This window comes from Phalacrocorax carbo, unplaced genomic scaffold (assembly GCF_963921805.1).
Source record: "Phalacrocorax carbo unplaced genomic scaffold, bPhaCar2.1 SCAFFOLD_73, whole genome shotgun sequence".
NCBI classification, from domain to species: Eukaryota; Metazoa; Chordata; class Aves; order Suliformes; family Phalacrocoracidae; genus Phalacrocorax; species Phalacrocorax carbo.
The window spans coordinates 354436-380612 of record NW_026990539.1 but is presented as its reverse complement, the minus strand read 5'-3'; the positions used below and the strand labels follow the sequence as shown (position 1 = coordinate 380612).

Genomic DNA, 26177 nt, shown 5'->3' with positions numbered 1-26177 from the left:
TTCCATTTCTTTCTCCTGTTGCAGAAGACTGGAGGAACGAGAGCGCCTTTCTGGGAGAGCTGTTGTTTGGGGGTGGAGATACCGCTGAACTTTCCTGTGACAGCCAAGGCTCTCCTGTGTCTGGTTTCTGGTTTAAAGACGGTATCGGGACTCATCCATCCTCCCGCATCACCCCCAAGTGCCCCCGGGTCCTCGAGCAAAAGCAGTGCCACGAATGGGTTTGCCTTTGCCTGAGGCAGGAAGAACCCAGACTGTTTTCCCAGAGGCTGGTGCGTGACAGGGGGTGTGATACACCCGCTCCGTGCCGTGCCCTTTGGCCCAGGTGTCCGTGAGGGTGTTTCAGAAATGAGTCCTGTTGTCTGACTCAGTTCTCTCTGGGGTGCCATGTCGCCACAGCACTTGTTTTTCGAGCCCCAGGAGAGTGATCCGGGCGGTGGCGTGGGGCACGGGGTATGTTTCCCGCCAGCCGGGCGTTGCTTCCACCACTGTAAGCACATGGCGCTTGCCTTGGCGGCTCTGTGGGAGTGTGATATAGTCCACTGCCGGGCCTGCCCATATCTGTATTTCAGCCATGGTCCACGTCCGATGCTTCCCCACAAGGCGACAGGACCCATCAGTGAGCAGGGCACACTGCTGCTCATTTTCTGGCAGTTTGTTCCACAGTGGGGCCTCTTCAGCACGTGGCACCCCCTCCTCTGGGGATATTCCAAGGTCTTTGCCCTTTGCCCAGTCCATGGTCACTTCCAGGATTCCTGGGCCACTGGGGTTTCCTATTCAAGCCCGCTGGGTGATCACTGCGACCCATTTACTCCATGTAGCACCATTCTGTGCTAATCCCACCTGGCACAGCTTGTGGTTCTCCCGAGTGCGGGGGGCTTTGAAGAGCTCTTGGCGCACAACGGGCACCCAGCCTCTGTTCGCACCATACCCGATCGTCGCTCATGGGCTCTTCCCTGAGCCTCTCACACACCTCCCTCCTGCATCCTTCTCTCTCTGTCCATTAACATTACAATTGTAGTATCAAACTACCAGCAATCAGGCTTTCACTAATAACTCATGGCCTAGTCTGGGTTTAAACCAAGTACAAGAGCAAGGCACACCACACCGTTGGCTGCTGTGGGGTGAGCCTGCTCTTGAACCACGCCGGGTGATGCACGGCCCAGGAGTGAGTGACCTGAACCAACAGGCACATCAGGCACCGTCACCTGCATTTTTCCCTCTGCCTCACGTATGGGTCACCCACACAGCACAGTGCATTGGAAAACGCTTTTTATTTGAGGAACAGCTGTAATTCAGAAGGAACCGCAGAACATTTCTCTCCGAGCATCTCAAAGGCACTCATTATCGTGACTGCTTTGGTGAGAACAGCATTCCTGCGATGGAAACCTGCAAGTTTTGCACAGAAGACAAAAGTACCAACAACATAAGAAACAAATGCAATCTTACCATGTGAAATTCTATTCTTTCATCGTATTTGCCGACTGGCCTAGGCTAAGAGGTTACAAGCATTGCCTAACAACTCACAAGAGGCTATGGGCTGGCTTCTGCCTGGTGCTTGCTTCTTCCCCACCAGAAGCTATTTATGGTTGGTTACATGGGAAGGGATGAAATTGCAGCAAATAAATGGATTGCGCTGACAACCCTGAGAGTCATCTTCCATGAGAAGAAGTTCTGATGGGGGATTAAACTACTTAGTTATCTGCAGCCTTATTTGCACGCCGGGCATGTCCTTATAGTACGATCTGCCCAAGTCCTTGGTCTTTTCTCATGACAAAAGGACAGCAGAGAAGGGCAGTAACTGACCTTCATTGCCCTCAAGGCCAAATATACCAGAACTGAGGTTGATTTGGCCACACCACCTGTAGGAAAATCATCTGACAGCTACTGGCCTCTTTCCTGCTCTTTATCATTCTGCCTATTTTTAAGTAAATAAGGCAGAAAAATGTTAGCAAGTGGGAAAAGGTTACTATTTGATCACACAATCAAGTCTAGCAAGATCCATACACCAATAGCTTGATGGTAATCAGGGTTTTAGTTTTAGCCATCTTAAATTCTCTAAACACATTTACCATAATATAAACACATGTATTTTGCATAGCAAACATTATCATAACAGAAAAACTCTCTCTCAACGAAGTTTCTGCTCATTTCCTACCCATAACTCTCTAACTTTGGCCAACACACGACTGCTGAAAGGTGCCCTTGGATCCACATTTCCTGCATTAGCTGGTTTTGTTACTGTCGAGATTGGCTTTGGTCTTGCAGCTGTAAAGCACGAGGGAAAAACAATCAGCCTTGTGCAATCAAAGCGATGGTGAGTTGTGCGTTATGTTCCCCCCCTAAAAACTACCTTCTCTTGGTCCGGACGAAGGCAAGTGGTAAGGCTTGGCTCTCTCTACAGCCAGCTGCCTCTGACCTCTAGGAAGGGTCTTGCCGTGCTGGGCTGAGAGAGAATTTCTGGCAACTGCTCTCTGTCTCCAGCGAGGAGCACGATCGTTCTGGTGAACAAAAAGCGTAAAGCAAGAAGTTTCACCCTGTATATTTAGCCAAGCGGAAGGAAGACTAGAATAATAGCAGAACCTACAACTTTAAGCTAAAACCATGCCGGCACCCTGCAGAACCTCATTCTGACGCGCTTGTCAGCACCCACAAGTTTCACGTGGCTGACAAAACAGCAGCCTTTCCCTTGTTTTTCCTGAAACGCCACTGCCCCAGGTGACTGAATCTCCAGGGCAGCGGTGGGTTACGTTGGACAAAAGGAAGTGAGGATTAAAATGAGGAAGAGAAAGCTGCCTACACACCCCTTCCCCTGGGATGAAAGCTTTCAAACGCAGGACCTAAACCTTCCGGAACCACCACACAAGTTTGCTTCCCTGGGAAACTATGGTTCTGGAAAGCAGCAGATGGATCACAGAACCACAACAGAAGTTCCCATAACACAGAATTTGACCTGCCTATTTTGAGACTCAGAAGTTAAGTAAGAATTTCTGTCCTAAAAGTGGTAAAACGAAAGCTGTGGAATTGCAGACCTCATGCTATAACTTGAGGAAATAATAAAAAGAACAACCCATGATGCAAATGTTGCCTGTGGGTTGGCACCCAGAGCTGCGTGTGAGATACCAGAGATGACACACAACACACTCTTCATTCCACAGTGACCCAAACAACTTCCAATCATCCGAACCCTACATAACGTACGTCCCTGAATATCTGAATGGTAAGAGTGGCTGACAGGAAAGATACTTATTGTGCTGGTTTTGGATGAGAAGGGGTTAATTCTCCTCACCGTGGGGGGCGGCTGCCTTTCCGGCTTCCCGCGCTCTGCCGCGTGGCGGGGGGGCGGGGCTGGGAGGGGCGGGGCCATGGTGGGGGTGGCTGACCCCGACTGGCCAATGGCAGGTTCATTCCATACCATGTGACACCATGACCAGTATATTGAGGGCGGGCAGTGGCAGCGCAGAGGCGGCGCGGCGTCGGGTCGGTGGGCGGCTGCGGCGCGTGTGGTTTGTTTCAGCGGTTCGTTCCCCCTCTCCCCTCCCTTCCCCCCTCCCCCGGGGCTTTGCGCCTCTCGTTGTTCTCCTTTACATTGCATTTCTACTGTTGTTTCTTTTAATTTTAATTATTAAACTGTTCTTATCCCACCCCACGAGCGTTACCCTTCTGATTCTCTCCCCCATCTAACAGTGGGGCAGTGAGCGAGCGACTGTGTGGGGCTGAGCTGCCGACTAAACCACGACACTTATTTAATCCTCAGACACAAACAAACTATTTGACGTGGAGTCAACAACAGCCCTGAACACAGAATTTCCAACTTCACAGGGTCGCTTTGGAGAAGTGAAAGTTTTTGTTCAACTTTTAAGTTCAGCTGTAACGAAAGGTACAGATGCTTATTGCAAGTATTTCAAAGAAGGGTGTGATAAAGAAAGCAGGATTCTTATTGAGCGCTGTTAAATCTAGTTAGTAACCCCTGAGAGAACCTTGCACACCTGGCAGAACTTTTATGCTTACCATGAGATGAACGTTCATCACCTGGTTCAGCTGTGGGGCTGCCGTACAGTTGGCACGCTGCAGGTGCTGGACTAAAAGAATCTCATGAATCCGTAAAAATTTCTCCAAACACTTCTATGAGAAATAACACATTTGAAAACATATATGATGACCCTGCCTCTTCCCTTGGCAAAGAGGGGGTTCAGATTTTCCTCTTGCCCACACTTACTTGTTCAGAGTCTGTGAAAGGCAGCCTCAGGAAGTCTTCCACTAGTCCCATCTCCCGACAGATGTCATACATGTCTTTTAATAGCTCTTCCTCCTTTAACTGAGTGGTGTGTTCCTGCAGCAGAGCCCAAGCCTCCGCCATGCACCTGTAGTTAATTTTGTGAGACGTAAAGGCATCTTAATGGTATCACCAAAAAGATGCCCCCCAGATATTGTGCTCAAAGTTCAAAGGAAGTGCAGGGGATTGTGATTTCTAGTGTTTGTTCTCCACCTCTCACAGTATTTGAGTGCCAAAATGGTGGCAGATATTTCTTTACCTATTGGACAACAGCACAGTGAGGAAAAGCCGCACTTCGCTACAGCTGGAGGCCGAGAGCTTCATCACCTGCGTGTATCTGAGGGCTCGCCTATGCTCTCCTTGGCACATGAGGGACTGAAGAATTCGCACGTCTTGCCACGACACAGGTTTGGTTGCAGTTGGTTCAACCAGCAGGGCCAGGGAGTTCTGCAGAAGGTAGAGATCAGGTTTCTTAAGATATAGAGACACACACGCGCACAACAAAACGATTCAAAAGTGTCTTCAGTAAGGGTGAATCTCTGTTGAATAAACTTAGATGGTGACTAATGAAGGGCTTGGTACCGGACAGGTAAATATAAATGCTGAAGTGTCTGCAGAAAAAAATATTCCGTGAGCCGTACAGAACAAAGGGAGTCCTTTGACAGGAGTGATTCACACCTGGCCAGGATAACCAAATCTCCGTAGGCAAACATCACCTCTCATAAAGACAAGTCATTCTCCCAGGCAAACAGGTTATATTAACATTGTGACGGGCAAAGAACAACCTTCAGCATCAGAGGGAACATGAATTAGATTGAAGAGTCACTTTTGCGGTCTTCTGTCTCAAGTCTTGCTGCCAGGATGGCAGTTTGAATAGTTAAAGTCCCCAAACCACTGCTTTTGAGAAAGCGCTCGACTGCTCTGCTGAGAACAACCTGAACAGACGGCTTTGGCAAGTCACACGTCAAGCATTAACGCTGACTTCTTCATTGTCTTAATCCATTTCCTCTCAACGCAATTAAAACCAAACTGCAGATCATCACGTATTGCTGAAGGTGCTGCTGAAGCAGCATTACAAAAGAAGCTTCCCATGTTTTATCACCTGGTATCAGCTAAGCACCAGGGTTTTTACATCATTTGATAGATCATAGCATTGTATTGCAATGTGTGCCCAACTAAACTGTCACATGCTTACATCATAATCCTTGTGGTCTAGAAGCCAAAATCCTTGGATACGCTTAACAAGGCCCGAAGGGATGGCAAAGGCAGCTGCGAAGGAGTCGACGGAAGGTTCTGTTTTGTTCGGAAAGGGATGCGTGATGTCTAGCAGCAAGTAAATTGTCTGATATCAAGTATCTAATTAAGGCTAATAGATTTGCAAGACCAACAATTTATCACATGAAATAACATTATTACTATTGTTAATAGAACATTAATAGATAATAAAAGGAAATAAGAATATCATAGTGGTAGGACGCAGAAAATACTCATGTATTAGTCTTGCCATTTTATGCTGTTGCAACCTGAAGATAGTCAGGCCCTAACAACAAAATTGCATTCTGAATAAATAACCAGAAAGACAGACTCTCTGATTTCTCTAAGGCATTCAGAAAGGTTGCCTTTCGATATTTAAACAGTTCCGTTGGAAACACAGGCTCCCTCTTTAGTCACTGGAGCCACCAGCTGGACATTCAAAACACGAGAACGGCCAATGCTTGATTATTAAAGCAAACAAATTCTACAGCTGGTTTCTTCCCTCCTTTCCAGCGTATATAAAACAAGTGAAATGAGGGTGTCCTTACAGCACAGCTTAGCTCTGGATGATTAAAACTGGATTTAAACCAGTATGTGGATCACTCATCGGCAGTGTCACTCTCTCTTTCTGACAGCTGTTTTGGGGGGTCTATTCTCATCAGAGAGCTCCGGGGTGCAACAGCTTTAAAGCCCCTGCTCTCTAGGCTCCCCTCTCGGGTCAGGCAACACACAACCAAAGCAACACAGTGTATTTCGGCAGCTTAAAAGTTCAGTTTCTGCCCAACGACTTTTCCCTTCTCTCTCTCTATTATTCTGTGTGCCCGCACTTGTAACAGCACAAAAGCAAGCCCTCTTAGCTGTGCTGGAAAATGGATGATTTCAGCAACATCAGGTCCTGGTACACCGCTGTCAGAAATCCTTTTGCTCTGAAGCAGCACATTCTAGTGCATCGCTCGAGGAAGCAGCTGTTTGCTACAGCTGTGGGTGCTTCAAAAATGAAAAACAGTTTACATTTTGAGACAATCTAGGGGAGCTTTCTACCTTTAACATTGCTTAGTAAACCTGTTTTCTCACATCAGAAAAGACTTTGCAACAAAACATTTTAAAAATTCCTAAACAATCCACAGTACAAAGAAATCAAACAATGCTTCTGTCTGCGACTTAATTCTCAACTACACGTGTTCATCCGCAGTGTGTTTGAAGCACAAATTAGAAAATGCATCGAACGCGTAGGTGACAGACATTTCAGACCCCTGATGCGCGTATACTGGAGGTGTGACAGAAATAACTCCAAGGGATACGATTGCATGTTTGTGGCTTTCTTCAACGCCTTCTAGCAAATAGAGCTCCAGCAGTGCCTGGAATGAAAAGGTAGAAGCTTTTTAAAAGTCCTCTCTTTGAGAAATCATTGGCTTTGGGGGAGGGCTGGGCTGGGGCTGGGGTTTGTGGTGGTGGTGGTGGTTGTTTTCAGGGAACACAACACTCACCCGTAAGCTAGGAGGTGGGTATTTCCCCGTTCCTCCTTCCTCTCTCTGCCACAACTTCTCAACTCGGTCTCCTAACTGGGAAACCATCCCATCGATCATCAGGCAGTCAGAGTCCCGTTTGCCTCTGGAACAAAACGTAGCGAGGATTTGACAGAGGAAAACACTAATTCCAGCCTCTCGGTGTCACAGATTTCCTCCAGCCAAAACAAAACCAGCAAAAGCTCCCACGAGCCCAAGAAAGGAACAAACAGACAAAGGCACGATCGTGACTTGAAATAGACTGGAAAGAAATTTCGGAGTCGGGTGAAAGGTGCTCATTAGATCCTAGTGAATTATTAAAGGAGCTCCAAATAGGAATCCAAAAAGCTCCCTTATTAAGGGGAAAGTTGCAGCGACCTTTTAGTTTTCAGTTTTTCTTTTGTGCCGCATTACTTGTAATACAAGGGCAGTGTGAGCAAAGCTACCCCAAACCTCACGCCCCCAGCGGGAGTGTTCCCACACACAGCGGTGAGACCCCAGCACGGCAATGACAGGCTTTGGTCTCAGCACCTCGCTTCTGTTACTGAAAAACAGTCACGGTCAGAAAGCTGAGCCCGCAGCTGAATTCTGGTATCCCCTGAAGCAGCACGTTTGCGCCTCTGCACGTGCCATCACAGTGACGGAGGGCTGGCCTGTGAAACACTGCATTCCTCAGAAGCCCATCGCAGGCTCCTGCGGGCTGCGACGCCAGCCTTTCATTTCCCGAGGAGGACGAGCAGAAGCAGCACGCTGGAGGTGGTGCTTCTAAGGAGCCCGTGAGCCTGTACGAGAGTTACCTGAGAAGGACGCGCAGGAAGAGGAGCTTGAAAGCCAGCGCCTGACATAGAGCAGCTTCCACCTGGACTCCTCCTGCTGCACCTTGCTCACGGTGCCACAGCCACGGCTACTTGAGGACTTTCTTTAGGTTACAGAACAGTTGCCAAAGAAAAATCTGTTCTCACCTAACCCAAGGCACATCACCATTATGCTCGTGAGCCAGCCCAGGAAAGGGAGCTCCCGTGAGGAAGGGGCTTTTATCCAGTCGCCAGGAGAGCACTGGCCGTGCCAGCTGCATGTGACTCTGCCCATCTCCTTCAACGACACCGCGGTGCTTGGGAGTGGGAGATTTGGGCCAATACCCTTATCGCCATCTATCACTGGTCATTGAGAGAGATTATTTTTGCTTTGGTTTTTGGTTTTTTTTTTTTTTTTCCTAAAACACGCTTTCTTCTGTGTCCAGAACAATTGCTCTGCAAAGGCCGTGCCTTGCTGACCTGGCCGTGACTGATCCTGTCCTCACCACACGACCTTTTCCAGTGGTAACAAATGACACAGAATTGCCAATGAATTACGTGCACGTCAAAACAATGATGATACCAACAAAGGGCACTAAGCAGAGGTATATATCAACATTTCAACACGGGAAAGGAACCTCTCTGTTCAGCAGGACACACGCATCACTCCAGGCAAGAGTGTTGCCAGCAAATGCATGAAGCGTAGCAAATACAGCTGCTGATGGAAAAGCCACTCACTGCCGCTTCTGAATTTGCAGTGGAACTGCTCTAGAGCTTTCCTGCACGTCCTACCTTGATAAACGCTCCAGTTGCTGTCGATGACCAGCGTAGTAGCTCCGAATCAGAGGATAATTGTAGAAAGGTCTAGAGAAACGCATCTCGTCACCTACAGGCAATAAATAAGAAGTAAGTTAAAGAAGTCATATCACATTTTCAACCTACAGTTTTTGACTAAAAAGACAGAAGAACACACAAGCTAAGCATCAAAAGCACAGGCAAGCCTCCGACTTTGAAAGACGCCCAGCCTCCTTCTGCCTTTGCTAAAAGAGACCTACGACACAGGAGTCAATTCCTCCTTGTCCTAAGTGCCATTTCAAGCTTACAGGTGATGTAGCATCCAGAACATGTAGTGTCAGCTGAAGTTCACTCTAAAAAAAACCCCCAGTTCTCAAAGGGAATGGGTTTTTAAACGTGTCGTGAACATGCGTAAGGCAGTTAAGGCTGACAATAGGATTTATAACCCATCCAAATGATGAACTATTTCCAAGGTGTATTTTTTCCTCAAACAATCCGTAAAAAGTTCAAAACACACACGTCAGGCTTTTACTGTAAAATCAAGCATTCCCGTGTTGGTGCTTTAGGAGTTACTTGTTTACAATCCCAAGGATTTCAAGCTGTGGGCACGAGCAACTCCCTCCCTCAGAGGCTTAGTGCTGGTTCTGAGAAACACCCCGGAAAGAAACTGCTTCCATCATTCTACACGACGCAGTTGAAAAAACAGTGAAATCTCAATTTCAGCAGCAGAACTTCAGCATCTGCTGTCACTGAACGGGCACGACTTGGTATCGATGAAGCCTTGACAAAACCATGGGGAAGCAGGTGTTCATAGGAAGCACTGACTGCTACAGACGCGTGACAGTTTAGGCTTACCTGAGCCCTCGGGCAGGAGGCGGGACCCACAGAACCAGAGGACCACTCGTGCATACAAAGCTGCGAGGCTGGTCACCGCCAGCTTATTTGTCAAGTCTGCAAAACATGAAAAGAAGCTTAAGAGGACTGTTGGTGTGCAATTTCTTTTGTTTTTTATAAAGCTCCCCTCATTGCACTAAAGAGAAAGTAGAAAAATAACACGGTAGAAATCTTTGCCTGTGCATTTTTCACTCCGTATCACGTCCTTCTCTGAAGTAAAAGCCCACAATCACAAGCAACCCTTACAAAGAGGAAGATTCACTAAAGGTTTAATAAAAAAAAGTGAAGTTGGAACTACTAAATCCACTCATGGATAAGGCACCTGTTCTTCACGTAGCAGAGACGTTTACTCTAGCAAAGGGATTTTCTCTGTTCTCCTCAATATGCCAGGAACAAGTTCTAATAGAAACAGCTACAGAAACTCATGCAACTCACTTCACATGTTACTCATTTAGGCTTCCTCTCTGATTTTAGTCATTTCCAATCCAATATTTGCATGCAATCACGCACTGCTAGCTGACAATCAAAGGGAGTATTTGTCACAGTGCCACATCCCGTTGCTGTAATTTCAAGCCGGGTGCTTGCACAGCTCCTTGCTGACCGCAGCCTCCCCACCCACTCGCACCAGCTCCCCAACAAACTCTTGCCCTGAGCTCAACGCGCGGTAAGTGGCAGCCCCAACCCCTCCCAGTTAAGCCCCTTCTCCCCGCTACATCTGACTTTCTGCCAATCAGCAAAACCAACAGAAGCTCCTCTTTCCACAATTACAGCCCCAGCATCGTTCCAAATCTTCATAAGACATACCAGAGAGTTAGAAATACTGTGACAAACCTTCTCCGGCGAGCTCTTGTGCCTCTGTTAGAAAACAGTTCAAGACTGTGCTAAGGTTGCTCAAAAGCAACTGGCGGTGCTGCAGAGCCTGTAACCTCTGCGGGTCAGTGGAGCTGCAGGAGCCGTCAAACAGCGCAACACCTTTTCAAGAACAGGTATGAAATCGTTAGCCTACAGAGCCATTGCAGAGTTTCAAAGTGCACTTCCAGATCTGCGGGCAAGACCATCTACCAGCAGATCACTGAATGAGCTCAACTGGAAAGACTGACTCTAGGTTTGCAGCATGGCTGCACTAGTACTCACAGATTTGCTCAAATGCGCCTTTTGTATCGATCACTCGGCTCCACGTCCAGTCAAGGGCAAACTGTAAATTAGCAGCAGAACTTGGCTGCTCTTTAAAAAGAGAGAACAAAAAAGAAATGAATCAAGAATTCCAAACGAAGAAACCATGCAACATAAAAAAAACATAACAAGTCTTACCTTTAGATGTCCAAAGCTTAATGCAGCCAGTCAGAAGCCCTACAGAACCTGTCTGGGCAGCAGCTGACAAGACCGCGTCTAACTGCTCCTCCTAAAAGTAACAGGCGAAATCAAAGGAGAATCCCACCTGCTGTCAACATCCGAACCACCAACAGTAAGTGCTTGTTTCTAACCCTACACTCGCTCAGGCATCACAGGCTGGGCTGCTTGTTGCTGTGAGGAGCACATGGAATTTTTCCCCTGACACGTCAACTTCCCAAAGGCTAATTCTAATCTTTATTTGCATGCCTCTGCATTATCCTCTCAATTTACTGCGTTCCAATTAACTATTCCCAGCAACGTGCCCTGCTTATACCCACGGCACATGGGGTGCAGAGAAGTTTGCCATCAGGAATGCGCGAAGGGGACAGAACAAACAGAACTCTGCAACGTTTGCATGGAAGCAGCGAAGCCAAGATCAAGCAGCTTTCCAGGCTATGAAGGCATGAAGGAGTTACGACACCCCAACATTAAGTTGTCATTTCCCAAGATGACAGAAAAGAAGTGAAACATTGATGTTCTAATAGGTTTCAGGTTTAGGCGCTTCAAACACTGTGTTCTAATGCCGTGGCGATCCTTCAGAAGGGCAAAGCACAGGCAGGCACAGACGTGCACTGTTAAGGAGTAGCTTAGTGCAGCTGGTGTTCTGGTACTTCTTCCAGGTGAAATGAACATAGAAACATAGAATCATAGAATCCTTAAGGTTGGAAAAGCCCTCTAGGATCAATGAGTGCAACTGTCAACCCAACACTACCATGTCTCCTAAATCAGGCCCTCAAGTGCCACGTCTACATGTCTTTTCAATACCTCCAGGGATGGTGAGTCCCCCACCTCTCTGGCAGAGAGGAAGATGAGGGCAGGGAAAGACTGCTCTCCCCTTCCTACCAAGTGCTCCTCTGCCTGAAGCTTGTTCTGAGGGAACGATGCTTCCTTTTCTCCGTTCTGTCCTCTTTTCCCAGCTCATCAGGGATCAAAACCCGAACTCAGGACCACGCAGGCAGTTGCACTCATTGATGAGAGAGAAGGAACACCTTTCCCCGAGTTTCTCTTCCTGCTCCTAGAGCAGCGCTCTCTTCCTTTCTAGACATTCAGTCCCTGATCGTGCTTCAACGGGAGGCAATGGTGGGTTTACACTCCCAAGAGGGGACCTCAAACATTACATTTGATAAAACTGGCAGGGTACAATTGCAGTTACGCGTGTGGATGGGCAGGAGGAGCATTAAATGGTCCCTGACACCGAAAGCAGCGCCATGGAAAGCTTAGGAAAGCTCCATCTCTTGACGTTCTCCATAAAGACACAGTAAAAGCTCACCTCCTTCTGGAAGCCGCTGCACGTCACATGAACAACTCCAGAGCTCAGCAGGCACGTGCCATCTGCAGAGACAACGAACGTTGGACAACATTCCATACTCTCACCGTGATGGTAGCACCAGTTTACATTTTTGTCACAGCAACCTCTGGAAAGGTACAACTGAGTACCCGTTTTCCTCATGACATCACTTACAGCCTTTTTTAGAAAAATAATGGCTGAGTGTAGAAATTTTACCTCCGGGGCTATCGAGGTGCTGCGCTTTGAGCTTCAGCCCAGAGTCATTTCATCTGATCACCAGCACCACCTCACGGGCTGCGTTGCAGAAGCACCCAACCCCCAGACCCAGCCGCCTGTCAGGCAGGTGTCACAACAGCACACACTTGGTCAGTACAACGTCATCACAGTTGGGTGGGTGGGGGGTTGGGGTGTTTCGGTTTGGTTGGGTTTTTGCGTGACAAACAGTGACCAGGAGAACCAATAAATGGCATTTGAGCTCGGTTTAAGCTTATCACTACTCAAAGCCGTGTAATACCTACCAAAATTATAGGTGCTTGGATGAAAACACAGCTCAGGTTGTGGGTAAGAAGGAGGAACTCTCCAGCTTAGGCTGCGCTCCTGCACCACAACATCCAGAAGGAGGTTTGGAGCAGTCGTGCTTGTCACAGCGTCCAGTGACCACAGTGCAAAATAGGGGCAGTCCTGAAGGGATTCTTCTGGCCTGAAAGAAAACAAGCGCAGAAGCTAAACGCCGACTTTCCAGTGAATTATGGGGAGGGATACTGAAACCAGCTTCATAAAAACCTACCTTAGTGAGCCTGGCTTTTGAGCCTCATACCAGCAGTCCAAGTCAAATACACCCAAATAAGTAGATGGTTTTCCCTGGCCGCGTGTGTTCACTTGCCAGCTGAAGATGGAGACACTGATGTCAGGAGATATGACTGTAAAAGACAAGACATTGTTTCTTATTGGGAGAAAATACAATCTATCTGACATTTTCAAAACATCCCTTTCTATTTTGGCTTCATTCTGTTACGTCACTCATGAAACGCAACACTTGACTAAGAAGAATTTTAAAAATGTACACCATAGCATCACCTCTGTGATAGGTTTCAGTCATGCTGCCCCCCTTTGCGAGTTCAACCTGTATCCGTCCTAAGACAAACCCAATACACAATTGTCAGGTAATCAAGTTTCCCATACAGTAAGAGTGCATCAAGATGGTTAGAAAAAAAACAAAAACCAAAAAACAACCCACCACCCTAGGAAAACATACATTGCTGCTTTTAGAAAGCATACAAATTCTTGTCGTATACACTTGATCACTCAGCTGGCATTCTTAATTTCCAGATTCAACTCGATTACGGGTGTTACGAATAGCTCCTTTCCAGCACAGTCAGAATGAAAGAACACAATTATCACACAAAACAAACACCAAAACCCAACCCCAACAAACAGGAGGTTGGAACAAAGAGTTTAACATCAAACATTGACCATGTTACACTCGGCTTCTCTCAAGAAGTGGCATGGTCTGTCGTCTCTGGGGAGAAGGCATTCTCCAGATGTGAGCAAAGTGGGGGGTGCATCCTTTACCCTGACAGAGCAGGGAACCAGGAGACAGGTCGTTTGGCAAAATGGGTCTCTGTTCCCTGCTGAGTTCATCAGGGCTGCTCAGGGAGCCTCCCACGCTTTACTGTGTGTCATCGTGTACTCCTGTGCCCTTTCACTTGTGTGAGCCGCTGAAACTGCCTTTGAAGATGTCAATTAGTTTCATAAATCAGAAGCCAGCTTCATTTCTAACCTCAACCCACATCCAACAGAAGCTCATGTGGGCCTACAACTTGAATAGTTTCTGGATAAAAGCTAATGAGGAGCCATCAGAGAAATGACAAGCATTTTTCCATGCCTCAGGCTTCATGAAAAGGGGACCGAAAGGGCCTTTTTTGTTGGTTTTGGTTTGGGTTTTTTGGTGGGTGCGCCTGTTGGTTGTTTTTGAGAAGGTTTTAGAAGGCCCTCTCCTCAGAATCATGACACAGGTGGAGAAAATCCAAAGGGGTTTTCATTAGATTTTGACACGCTGTTGTTAGAGGGTGGCACCCCAAAAGAGGTGGAAGCTGCCTCTTCAGGACTTAGACAAAGCTAATAAACACAAATAGCCTAGAAAGTCATGCCAGTGTCGTCTTTGTAACAGCAGACATAAGTTAAGGCCAGTAAGAAGAGAGGGAAGGGCATTCACACACCCAAACAAAAGGCTGTGAAAGTTATCACTGCAGCCGGCTCAGAGATGTGCTCAGAGCATCACTGGATGTGCAAACCCAGAGATGCACATCTCATTATTGCAAGGGAATGAAAGACACCAGAGGAGTTTTAACTGTCGATCCGGACAAGGGAAGCCAGAAGCTCTTGCTTTAAGAGCTTGTAGGTGTAGGAACCTATTAGACACAGAGAGGGCAAAGTGCACAGGCAGATCATAGACTCGTAGAATCATTTAGGTTGGGAAAGGCCCTTAAGATCATCGAGCCCAACTGTAAACCTCATACTGCCAAGCCCACCACTAAACCCTGTCCCACAGCGCCACGTCTGCACGTCTTTTAACTCCCTCCAGGGATGGTGACGCCACCACTTCCCTGGGCAGCCTGTTCCACTGCTTCGCAACCCTTTCTGTGAAGAAATTTTCCCTAAGATCCCAACTAAACCTTGTGCTCTAGACCCTTCACCAGCTTCGCTGCCCTTCTTTGGACACACTCAGCACCTCAGTATCTTTCTCGTAGTGAGGGGCCCAAAACTGAACACAGGATTCGAGGTGCAGCCTCACCACCGCCGAGTAGGGGGGGACGATCACTGCCCTACTCCTGCTGGCCACGCTCTCTCTCATACAAGCCAGGATGCTGGTGGCCTTCCTGGCCACGCGGGCACACTGCCGGCTCATCCAGGTGCTTGGGGAAGGTATCAAACAGATCTGGCCCCAGGACCGAGCCCTGGGGAACAGCACTCGTGACCGGCCGCCAGCTGGATGCAGGTGCAGGCATAGGTTGGAAGAGGGGAAAAAAGAAAGTTGAGGGAACATTCCTAAGCAATGGGGGGGATGATCCTACTGTTCAAAGACGAGAGCTGGAGGAATAAAATGACTGACAGGTGTTATAGAGGTGACCCCACCAGACATCGCTACAGCATGTCAGCAAGCATTGAAGGGAAAAATAGGGTTTATTTTAACAAGTCCCACAGAACCTAAGCACCCAGTTTTTCCTTTGAAATAAGCCCAAGAAGTTAGTCTATACAGATATTGAAGACTTTCAGGCTGTGGGTATGGAACAGCATTCACTGCTTGGATGCCAAAGCCATTTAGTTTAGAACAACCAAAGACGGGCATCAGGAACAAACCTTCATCAACGCTGCCTTCTCTGTCAATGCAGTTGGGAAAGATTTCTACAGCCTGACAGCTGAGTAGTTTGGCCTTGCTGCCCTGCCCTCTCAAGGGAAAGGCTCCACCCGTCAGATCCAACCTGTACTTTTCAACACAGGATGCCAAACCCTGCGGAAAAAATCACAGGCGAGAGAAAGGTCATTCTGAGAGAAAAGCAGACATTACACCTCAGTAGGAAAGAATGTCCATGTCTAATAGAACCTGCATATTGTACTGTATCTCTCCCAGGCGCTTAATCTGATGGCAAAGAGAAACTACAGCTGACAAGCAAGAGAACTGAGTGTCAAACCGTAACGGGTAAGTTTGGCCGTAAAAGCTTTGCACATTTTCAGAACTGAGCATTTCCCTCGCATTACTGGTTCTAAATGTGTTTTGCAGAATTCCTTGCACCATCCCGGTTTCTTCACAAACCTACCTATTTATCTAGAAAGAGAGATCTGAAATAATGCCATACATAGGCATGCAAAGCGCTTTGCTCCATGACTTGATCACAGAACTGATGAAGTTAGAGGAGTCACGGCCTTCCAGCAGCCAAAGCTCTCTTGCGAGGCATTATCTATAGGCACACACCGCTAGAGTGAAAGCCCATCCCTCGGGAGTAGCCATGAGAACGTCTTACTGAGTCACAGCCTTCTCTCAAACCACGTCAGCTCCTGCCAGCTCCTCCTCTCACCTCCTCAGGGACTAAAGGGTGAAATATGCCTCCCTGCCTTCACCAAGTGCAGCCAACAGCAAAACAACCCGGCGGACATGGCATGCACGTGGGCAAGGCGTTTAGGATCACAAATTCCTACAGAGTCAGCCAACTACTTTGAGACCTACAGAAACTCCAGCAGGATTGTGTGGAACCTCTGAGACCACCATTTGCTAAGCAAGCATTGACTGAAATACTGTCTTTCCAAATACAGCACTTGGTCAAATGCTCTACCCTACAACACATGGGTGTGTGGATTGTGGACAAAGAGCAGCTCTACAATTAAAAACCAACCAAACAAAACCAAAAGCTAAGCAGCTAAAAATCTCCAAAAACCTACCAGAAAATAAAAAAATTGATTGTACCTCATTCTACCCAAGTTTCCTAAAGTTTCCGAGCTCTAGAAGGAACTGGCGTGAGACAATCCATTCTCGTATGACCTGATATGTTACATTTAACTCACCTACTCTGAGAACAGGCAAGCTTTCTCTTAACCATTCTAGGAAATACTACTAATAAATATCAAGGCTGTAGAGCACAGATCCTCTCCTACCGCACCTCAACAGGAAAGACATGCTCTGAATTAGGATTACTTTCCCATCCAAAAGATTTTGCAAGGGTTTCAGGCGTAACACTGAATAAAATTATACGTTCTAAAAACGCGTCTTCTATCTGTTAGATAACAGAGAGGTAAGGCTAGTTCATCTCTATTTTAAACACAACCTCTTTGGAGCCACTTCTCAAAATTTACATATACTTTTTTGACCAAATCAGACCACTCTTTACTGTATTTGCGTATTTTGCTGGCTTCAAGAGCAGAGTTCGTAGGTAACGCAGCCAAAAAGTAGAAAGAGTTCTCTTTAGAGCTACTAAGTTTCAGGACCAGCACTGAAGAGACCCTGCAGGTGAGCGTCATGTGAAGTCCTGCTGACAGAGCTCAAAGGGAAAACAAGAATTTAAACCTGAAGACCGGAACAGAATAAAGCTGTACGCCCGTGTTTTAAGGAAGGGAGACAGACAGAACCTTATTCAACTCTGCAGTTTGGTTAAACAGAGCTACTCAAAGCCCTGTCTTCTCTTCCTACAGGCCATTCACTTGGTGTTTAAATGAAGAATCATTTTATTTGTAAAAGCTGCTGCCTCTTCGGGAACTGAATTTATACGGGCTCTTTGCAGGCGGCCCTGGCTGGAACACACGACACGGCGGTATGAAATTGTACGACTTCTTTTCAAAAAGTATGGACAAAGGCCGTGCCCGGGAAGGCTCAGCAAAAGATTCTTTCTTTTTAAGTCATCTCTGAATTGTCATGGTCAATATTCCCCCTGCCAACTTCACTGATACTCCCTTAGGGAAAAGGACTCTTTCCGTCCTTTCACGGACGTGCACGTCTTACCTCGTACATGGCTTGTCCTGAAGCCAAGGGCCTCCTGTCTGCGAACGCTAACTGCAACAGATGTAAACTCACGGCATCGCCTTCACTGGAAAAGGTACAAATGATGACATTTGGTTACAAAGCTGCTTTATAGTCCTCGTTACCCTTTCCTTAGGTCTAGGCTGAGGTTTCCTGAATAGCACTGTCTTGCTGAAAAGAAAAACAGCCCTTCCCAAAACCTAAGAATTGGTCACATTTAGCCGCTAAAACACAAAGGAGGAAATTTGGACACTAACAGCTTCTGGGGCAAAGGCTACCCATACAATCTGGAAGCTTCAAGATGTTCTGTGGAGTAAAAATGGTTGGGAACAGTTCTTGGCATTGAAGAGCTCGCAATCAAAACTGCTTTACAGTCAAACTGAAAAAGATTGCCACTCCATGAGCAGCCGAGCTGAGTAAATAGCTTGCTGATGCCGAGAGGGGCAGATCTTTCTCCCCTTCCCTTCCCACCAAAGCTCCAGTCCCTCCCCTGCACACACGGCACCTTCCACACCCTCCTTTCAGTCATTAGCCCAGCAGGAAACCACCGACTTGGCTGCTGAGCACCTTCCCTGCCAGCCGAGCTGAGCTGGCTCACCAAGGCTCAGGCTGGCACCAGGGAACCGGCCATGCTGTCACCTCCTCCTTTAGGGGCAGCAGGCTGGTGGATCCGCACCGTCAGTGCTCTGGAGCTGCAGCCTCCACTGCGCTCCATGGTATTTTCATACCACGGTGTGAATATCAGGCAAATCATGAAGCAGTCATCAGGAAACAAAGGAAGCCATTGAAGAATGCCAGCACAGAAATAGAGCCACTGTCGCTTTGCTGCCTTTCAGCAGGGAGGAACTAGTAGGTCCCTCTCCATCCCTGTTACATCCTGTACAAATCGCACCGTCAGCCCCTTCCATACCGGAGAGAATCTCCTGCACGGCTAATTCAACAAAACAAATACACGTGGGTCAACTCTAGGTGAACAAATGCTCAAAAAAAAAAAAACAAACCAGTGGCCGATAGTAAGCTTTTATTCACCTTTCTTGCGTCGACTGAACAGCCCACAAGTAGCAGCAGTTGCGAGGATCGTGCTCAGGCTCTTGAAAAGTAACGGCGCAGACAGGAATCCTTCCTCCTTCAAGCTGACAGTGGTGCCTGCAGGGTTAACAAAAACAGAAAGCAGGTGAGCCTGGTGGCCCTGCCTGTTTGTAGAAGGGGAGAAGCATCTTCTGAGCAAAGAGCCCCTGACGTGCTTCTCCTCGAGGCACAGAAGGTCACACTCCCGTCTCAAACAAGGGAGTCACGGGAGCGACTGCTTTTGATGCAACAGCCACGAGGTGAGGAAATTACTGTCCAGCACGGGCAATAACCTGGCTTTATCTCCTCCTCTGCCTGCGGAGCAGGAACATGAAAGATTCCTTCAGCTGCCAGGCAAAAGATTCTTCCTACTCTTGTCGCCTGCTTCAATATTGAACTGAAAATGCAGCCTCTCTTCTGCACACGCTGAAAACAGCGCCAAACACCAGTAGTGTCTTGTTTCTTTACTTGGACTATCTAAAGCCTTTCTCCTCCAGACTTCTCAACCTTCCTTGCACCTTCACAATCTATTCCTGCCGCCTCACTATCCCTCCACTCTCTATTCATGCCGCCAATAGTTCCCGGTGAGTCACTGCAGATTTGCTTAAGTGAATCCCGATCTGAATTGGGTCAGATATTCCAGGGGGGATTGCTCTTTGGCAGAGCTGAAATCATCTCCCTCATTTCTCTGTTGCTTATCCCTTGACATGACCCTTATTCCCCCTCCAAGTGTTCCAAGCAGACTTTCATTCCCATGCATCGCTGCCTTGGCATGGGTCAGTCCCCTCTTTTGGTCGAGGCTGAAATGTGGGAGAGAATGTCTTTTCAGCCACAGATCAGCTCTTGATCCTTCACGTCTCACTCCTTTCAACCGGGACGCTTTAAAGAATATGATCACCACAATCCCATCATTAACATACTTCAGCCTTTCAATGGGTGCCCTCATTGCAGGAGCTGGTTCTGAGAAATAATGTCTACAATCTCTTTCGTTGAAACACACACAACTCCTGCTGTCACTGAATACTGCTGGTGGAACAAACTGCCTTATGGAAAGCAGCTCTCTCACACGCTGACTGATTGACAGAACCCAGAGAAGGGAGCTTTCCGCAGTTCCTCAGCCCACGGGCACAATAAGGAGAACAATCCCAGCCCGCTGGGGAGAAGGCGGCCCACTGAATCCAGGTATGGCTCAATGGTTACTTCAGAAGGGGATTCCTAAACAGGCCAAGATTACACTCCACATTTCCCTCCCTGAAAAAGGGCTCTTTAAATTAACAGACTTCCTCCTCAAGCAGAGCCTTGAGAGCCCTGCACCTCCAGGCGTGACCAAGTGCAAAGGCCGACTTACTCCCGCTGCAGAGTTTTCATATTCCACAGTGACAGGGAGCCGTCGGAAAAACCCACGGCGAGCTGGTTGCTTCTGCTGATGTAGCACAGGGTCGAGAGCGCTGTTCCTGAAGGACACTGTAGCTGAAGGCAGAGATGTCTCCCTGCTCTGCTCACGGTTGCTCTTCCTTGTGAAACGCCAGCAGCAGCTCTAGTGACAACTGTTAGACCTGCACGCACAAAACCACACAATAAAGGAATGCGTTAGGCCATTCAGGTTGCATTTGAAACACTGACGTGACAACATGGATGATCTAATTCTACCGTCCCCGGCAAAATACCCATTGATGCAATACTTTGTCTGCTCTTCCCATTTTGTACGCATTCAGAGCACATAGGAACTCTCTGACTGGACAGGTATCCTCGCTCCTATTTCAAAACCAGGTGAAAGCGAAACCTCCATAGACAAATTCTTCCTGGGCTCTGCACATCAGCAGTTTGGGCCTCATGGTGAAGCTACTTGAAGTGAGACCAGCTCCCGAGGCCACTCTTGTAAGAGCAAAAACAGCGTATGCAATCCGAGTACACCAAGTACAGGTTCCGTTTGGTGAAATGCAGGGATTTTGGTAAGGCATATTTACTTTAAAAAACAAGCCTCAACTTTGCCCCGAGTCAATGAACAGAAGCAGAAGAACATTCCCAGGAAATAGGGCACGTCCGACACACCTTCCTGTCAGGCAGCTGCACCGACTCAGATGGTCAGATTCCTACCCCTCACTGGTGAGAATCACCGTGACAGAGGGACCCTGGTGGGAGGGGGTATTTGTAACCTTAGGAGGAGTATGAAGCCACTCCCATTTTTAATCCTTTCAGGGCCAGACGATGTCAAACCGCCACCTGTCATCAGCAGCCATAAACGTCTGCACAGCAGTAGCTTCAAAGTGGGATGCGTGTTGTTGATTTAAAAGACACAAGTTTTCTTACTTTTCCGTTCAAGTTTAGAAACCGCAAGCTCACCCGATGGTTCATTCTCCCTCTGACTGCAAGAGAGATCATCCAAACCAAGGTCCACCACAAGCAGATGACCAACATCTGTCGCCACCGCTGCCACGCCACAAAACCCTTGCAGAGCCCGGTGCAGGTGCCAAGGCCTCACGCTGGCTCCTCCGGGGTTAGTTATGGGCTCTACAGCAGTTACCTACAGGAAAACTACAAGTTAGTATTTAAGCTCTTTGACAAGCTAAATAGAAATCACTCAAAAGTGAAGCCAGAATCAGCCCATCAGAAGCAAGAAAGTAAATACAGGTTTCTCAGACTTAAAAACACAGCATTGATCCCAATTATATCCAGACAAAACAAACAAACCAACCAACCCCCAAAAATGTCCTGTACAAACATCCGTTACTGCCTTCCGTTTACGGGGTTTCCTGCAGGGATTTCGCTGAGCTCACTCCAACTGCAATGGTGCAGTCTATTATCACAGCTTACCAAGTTCCATTTTCTACTTAGAAACCATTAACTCGAAGACAACACAGAAAATCCGTTAAATGCAAGAAACTTGACCGTATTTAAGGGACTGGAGTAAGAAAGGCCAAACTCACTCTCGCTCTCCCACGGCCCCCAGCCCGTCAGCACTGGGATACAGCCCACGCCTTCTTTGCCAAACAGGTACTAGGGCAAATCTCGGCTCTCAGTCAGAGGCGGCAGCGGCCAAGTTGCAGGGGAGACACACCGCTGCCACGGCAAGGGAGTCTTGTTACAGAGAGCGGAAGGGAGATACCAGCTTAGGGAAAGCTACACCAGTCCTCATTTAGAATCAACAGAGCAACCAGGGAAAGCAGAAAAGTTTTCAGTGCCGAAACAGCGGCAAAAAGCCCAGCAGCTGGTTCGCCAAAAGCCAGCTCCGGCTGAGGAGAAGCGCACGCTGCTCTGTAACACGCGGAGCCGCCTGCCAGCAGCTTTAGTACAAGGCCCTGATGGAGACAGACCTTTCCGCACCTGCAGCCCCTCCCGGGACAGCCCTGACTGCTCCAGCAGAGACACCAGCACGTGAGGGCTCCTGCACTAAGGCTCCACAACAAAAGAACACGGGCTGCCCTTCAGCCTCCTTGCATAATGTCACACAGTGACACCAGGGAGCTTTACATCAACAGCAACCTGTTACACGACAACGGAACAGAGCAGTGAGCACCACAAGGAGTCCTTTTTTTATATAGATTGGTTTTTCTCCCCAGAGGTGGGGAAAAATTGACCAAACCTCGAAGCCCCAAAGTTCTCTCCCCTCCCGTATCAAGCACTTGCTGTGACTGCGCTGCCTGGCAATCTGCTACAGAATTTACCTTTCCCCTGGGCCACAAGAATTCTACTCCTAGAAGTGCCCGCAGTATTTGAGACAACTTTATATTGTTTCACACTTCCTGGAAATCAGATGAAATCTCCAATCTTCTCGGCTACTCAAAGCACCACCAAAAGTGCGTTGGTTATTCGAATTCTTGCTGCTCCAAGCCTTGATGACTCTCAGGAGGAAAGCAGAAACACTGCACATATCGTGCTGCGGAATCAGCCAAAGTTCCCGTGTTGCTGTTAACTTTTTTTCTTTTAAGGTCTCGTTTTGTTGTTGTACAACTGGCCCCAAATCCACCTTTTCCACTTTTGCATACAGCTTCCCAGTTTTAACGCTTCAGTTTTCCCTGTAGAAGCTCCTGGAACTGCCTGTTTTCCCACGGCACCAGCCACTGGCTTTGCACACTCTCCTACACTGCTGCCAGCTCCTTCTGGGAACGAACGCAGAAATCCTGTCTCAGCTCCCTGACTCTGCATGCTGCCCTTCTGCCTCACACAAACCAGCAAGAGTGGGGAAAATACCATTCCAGAGCTCTGAAACATGCAACCGTTATAAACCAATTTAATACCGTTAATGTTTTCAATTCAGATTTGCTTTTACAAGTCTGAATGACTGCACGTCTATGTCAGCGCACAGCTTGCCTTTCCATCTCAAACGCTGAGATTTATCAGGATGATCGGCAAACCCACACAGCGGAGCACCAACCCAGCTCAGCTCGTTAGACATCACCACCCCACAAACGCTCACTGCCAGCAATCACACTGTAGCGCTACAGACAAACAAACCCCGCCTGGATTCTAGCAAGTCAAACCAAACCACGCTCTGGAAAGCTGAGTAATACGGAAGTATTTATCTGTCACAGATTCTAAGGTGGTAAAGACAGAGGGAACCTTGATGTTCCATTACCTTAAGGTGACTCTTGTCTACACTCAGACAAGGAGCCGAGGGGAAAGGACGTCATCTGAGTTTATGGGTTAGAGAAGGCAGGGAAAATTAGCAACGTTACACCAGAGTATCCCACCGGCACAAGCACCATATGCAATAAGCAGAGGTTCAAGGGCTTCAGGCTGAAAGTCAGTCTGTAACCACCTGCCAGGTAACGCAGTGAAGCCTGTTTTTTCCCATCCTAAGTCAACAGAAAAATGTGCTTTGCTCTAAAGTCACCTGCTTGCTAGTCCGAGACTCCTGGGAATGTGCCGAAGTCAGCTACAGCACAGCCATGGAAGTCTGAGATGTTTTAAAGACAGTATTTCTGACATAATGAACCATTCAGGACATGTATGTTACCAACACTTGAAAGGCAGGGTGCGGACGAGTTCTTTGTCACTCTGGCTAAAAAAAAAGGTAGTTTTCAAGGCCTTTTTGTGCAAATGGAGAATGAGGTAACTACGTGCTCTACTGCAAAACCAGAAAACGTGTTTGACTCTCAGCACACTTAAAGGATAACGGTACCGTTAACCCCACGATTTCACATCAAGGTGCTCTCGACTGGACACTCTGCAGTGACAGTATGATGACACAATAGAGAAAATGGACGTCCTAGCAAAGAGACGCTCCAAAGCTGCTCCTGAAACAGCGTTATGCAGCACCTGACAACGTTTCCCCCATTAAAAAGCACCCACCCTTCCTGGCAGAACTACTGCTGTAACCACGCTCGATGTTCCAAGGTCGTACAGGCAGAGAACACTTCCCTCTGCTTCTCTCAAGCCAACCAGCAGCCCCGTTCCCGTCTGCCAGGAAACCTCCTTCACCACGCGGATGGTGGGAGGCTGCTCACGGGCTCCACTGAAACGGTGTGCAGAGAGCCGCTCTCCCGTCACAGCGCTCACGACCTCCAGCTGAGGGCCACACGCCAGCCAGGCCAGCCCATCTCTCCCTGGAAGAAGAGAAAAGGCTGGCTAAAGCAAACTCCCAAGAGAGGGTTGAAAACAACGGGAAAATCACAATCACTGCCCCTTTGCTTCAACAGAAGTAGCTCACAGAGCAAGAGAGGCTCACCGAATTCGGGTCGATTATTGAAAATCACCCACTGAATCCTCAACCAATGCATCGTAAAATGAACCACCTTATGATTTTGCATTTGGACTTGTCATTCCTGCACTGAAGAATTCTGCTTGTTTGGGATAAAGATTACAATAGATTGGTCTCTAGTCTTTATACCATATTCAGCTTGGTTTTGCTAGAAATCATCTAAATACATATGAGAATACAACTCCTAAAGCATACTTCAAATATGGCAAAATCTCAGCCAATTCTTTTCTAGTTGACTAACTTTGCTCGACACACGCCTACTTTGGGCAGGGATTTGGACTTCAACAAGGAATTACCTTAAAATGGGCACTGCGGGAGCCAATTTCAACTTTTACACGCGCTGATCACAGAGAGAAGTTAGCACATTTAGTTTCACTGAACTACTTCCAACACAAAGGGAGTATTAACTCAACTACTGCACTTACAGTCACACAGAGAGATTCTACATGGTCTCAGCAGAAGCCCGGACACCCAGGCAGGCCCCCAGCGCTACCTTCAGATCACCGACAAAGTCAGCTACCTCATCTGCTCAGCCGCTCTCAGCAGCTCTCCCGGGACACTCCTCTGCGTCCCATTAAATGCTCTGCAAACCTGGCTGCAGCGCCCAACAGGGCTTTCCTCTTCCTTCTGTTTTTAGTCAGGCTAGGAAAGAAAAAGCAGGGGAGGCTGCCTCTCTAACACTGTGGGAGAACTAGTTCTGCACGGGATGTTATGATGGTACCAATAAATACAGCCCAAAACCACACCAGGACTCTTTTGTAAACTGCCTTTCATTCCATTAGAAGTTGAGGAGGGCTCACTGACTTGCCCGTGTTATTTTAATAGCTCAAGACTGGCGCAGGCTGTTGTCCTTTCAAAGTTTAACTCTACTAATGTTTTAATGTTAACATTTTTCATCATTTTGTCATAGTTCATCCTTTCTGTTCTCTCAAAACCTGACGCACCTGAGCAGCACCAACCTGACACAGCTGATGCTGTGACCCCGTGCCTCAGGTCACCTCCAGGCAGTAACAACTTCACAGCAAGACCCAATTTCAAGGAAAAGGCTCACCTCTGGAAAACCGCCCGCGCAGCACAGACCCTCGCGTGAGCTCATCTTCCCCAAGAGCCTGAATGGTCACCTCGGGAAACTGCAGCAGGCTGCTCGTTACCTGAGCCGCGAGGTCTCGCATTCTTCACTGTGAATAGAGAAGACAATGCCAAAAGAGGCTCCTGACAGCCATCGACATTTTTGAGATTGACAGAACTTTCATCCCTTTGCCGTGAATAATCTCCCGGCCACCTCCTGCGGCTCTTTTCCTTAACAAAAGGGCACTCAGGACAGGTTTGGATCTCACAGCAGAGCAAAAGCAGAATCCTTTGCTTTTCTGATGCCTACGAGATCACCAACAAAAAGGGACGCAGGGGTACTGACAGGATAAACAACATGGGAAAAAAGCCCAAGACACTGGAGTCAAGTCAAGCAAGGCGGCACGAGTCAGAGAGTGAGTTTTGCATTAAAAAGCTCCAGAAAATAAATAAAAAAGAACAAGCTGAGAAATTACATGTTTGAGCAGAATCACATCCAGCCAAGTCAGTGTTCTGGGATGTCACCGTTGACTGACATGTAGTACATGAAAGTCAGATTCAAAGGCCAACAATGTTACGGGCTTACTGAAGGAAAAGCTACAGATACGGTCAGTCGCAGCTGCAGACGTGATGTCA

The 26177-nt window shown here is 47.8% G+C and overlaps 1 protein-coding gene across 1 annotated transcript; it reads right to left on the bottom strand.

The window, feature by feature from the left end:
• Window positions 1–2152: 2152 nt before the first annotated feature.
• Window positions 2153–25645, bottom strand: LOC135311456 (protein ELYS-like; the record flags this gene model as incomplete). Its single annotated transcript, XM_064440581.1, has 23 exons — window positions 25525–25645; window positions 24065–24318; window positions 21116–21296; window positions 20121–20328; window positions 18734–18850; window positions 17687–17771; window positions 15556–15706; window positions 12983–13115; window positions 12714–12895; window positions 12178–12239; window positions 10827–10917; window positions 10650–10739; window positions 10343–10487; window positions 9477–9592; window positions 8619–8712; window positions 7015–7138; window positions 6829–6885; window positions 5469–5615; window positions 4533–4720; window positions 4217–4361; window positions 4009–4122; window positions 2351–2498; window positions 2153–2265 (listed from the first exon to the last, which is right to left on the bottom strand). Coding segments are annotated over exons 1-23 (3066 nt in total), but the record flags the coding sequence as incomplete, so codon positions are not given.
• Between the last annotated feature and the right edge of the window lie 532 nt (window positions 25646–26177).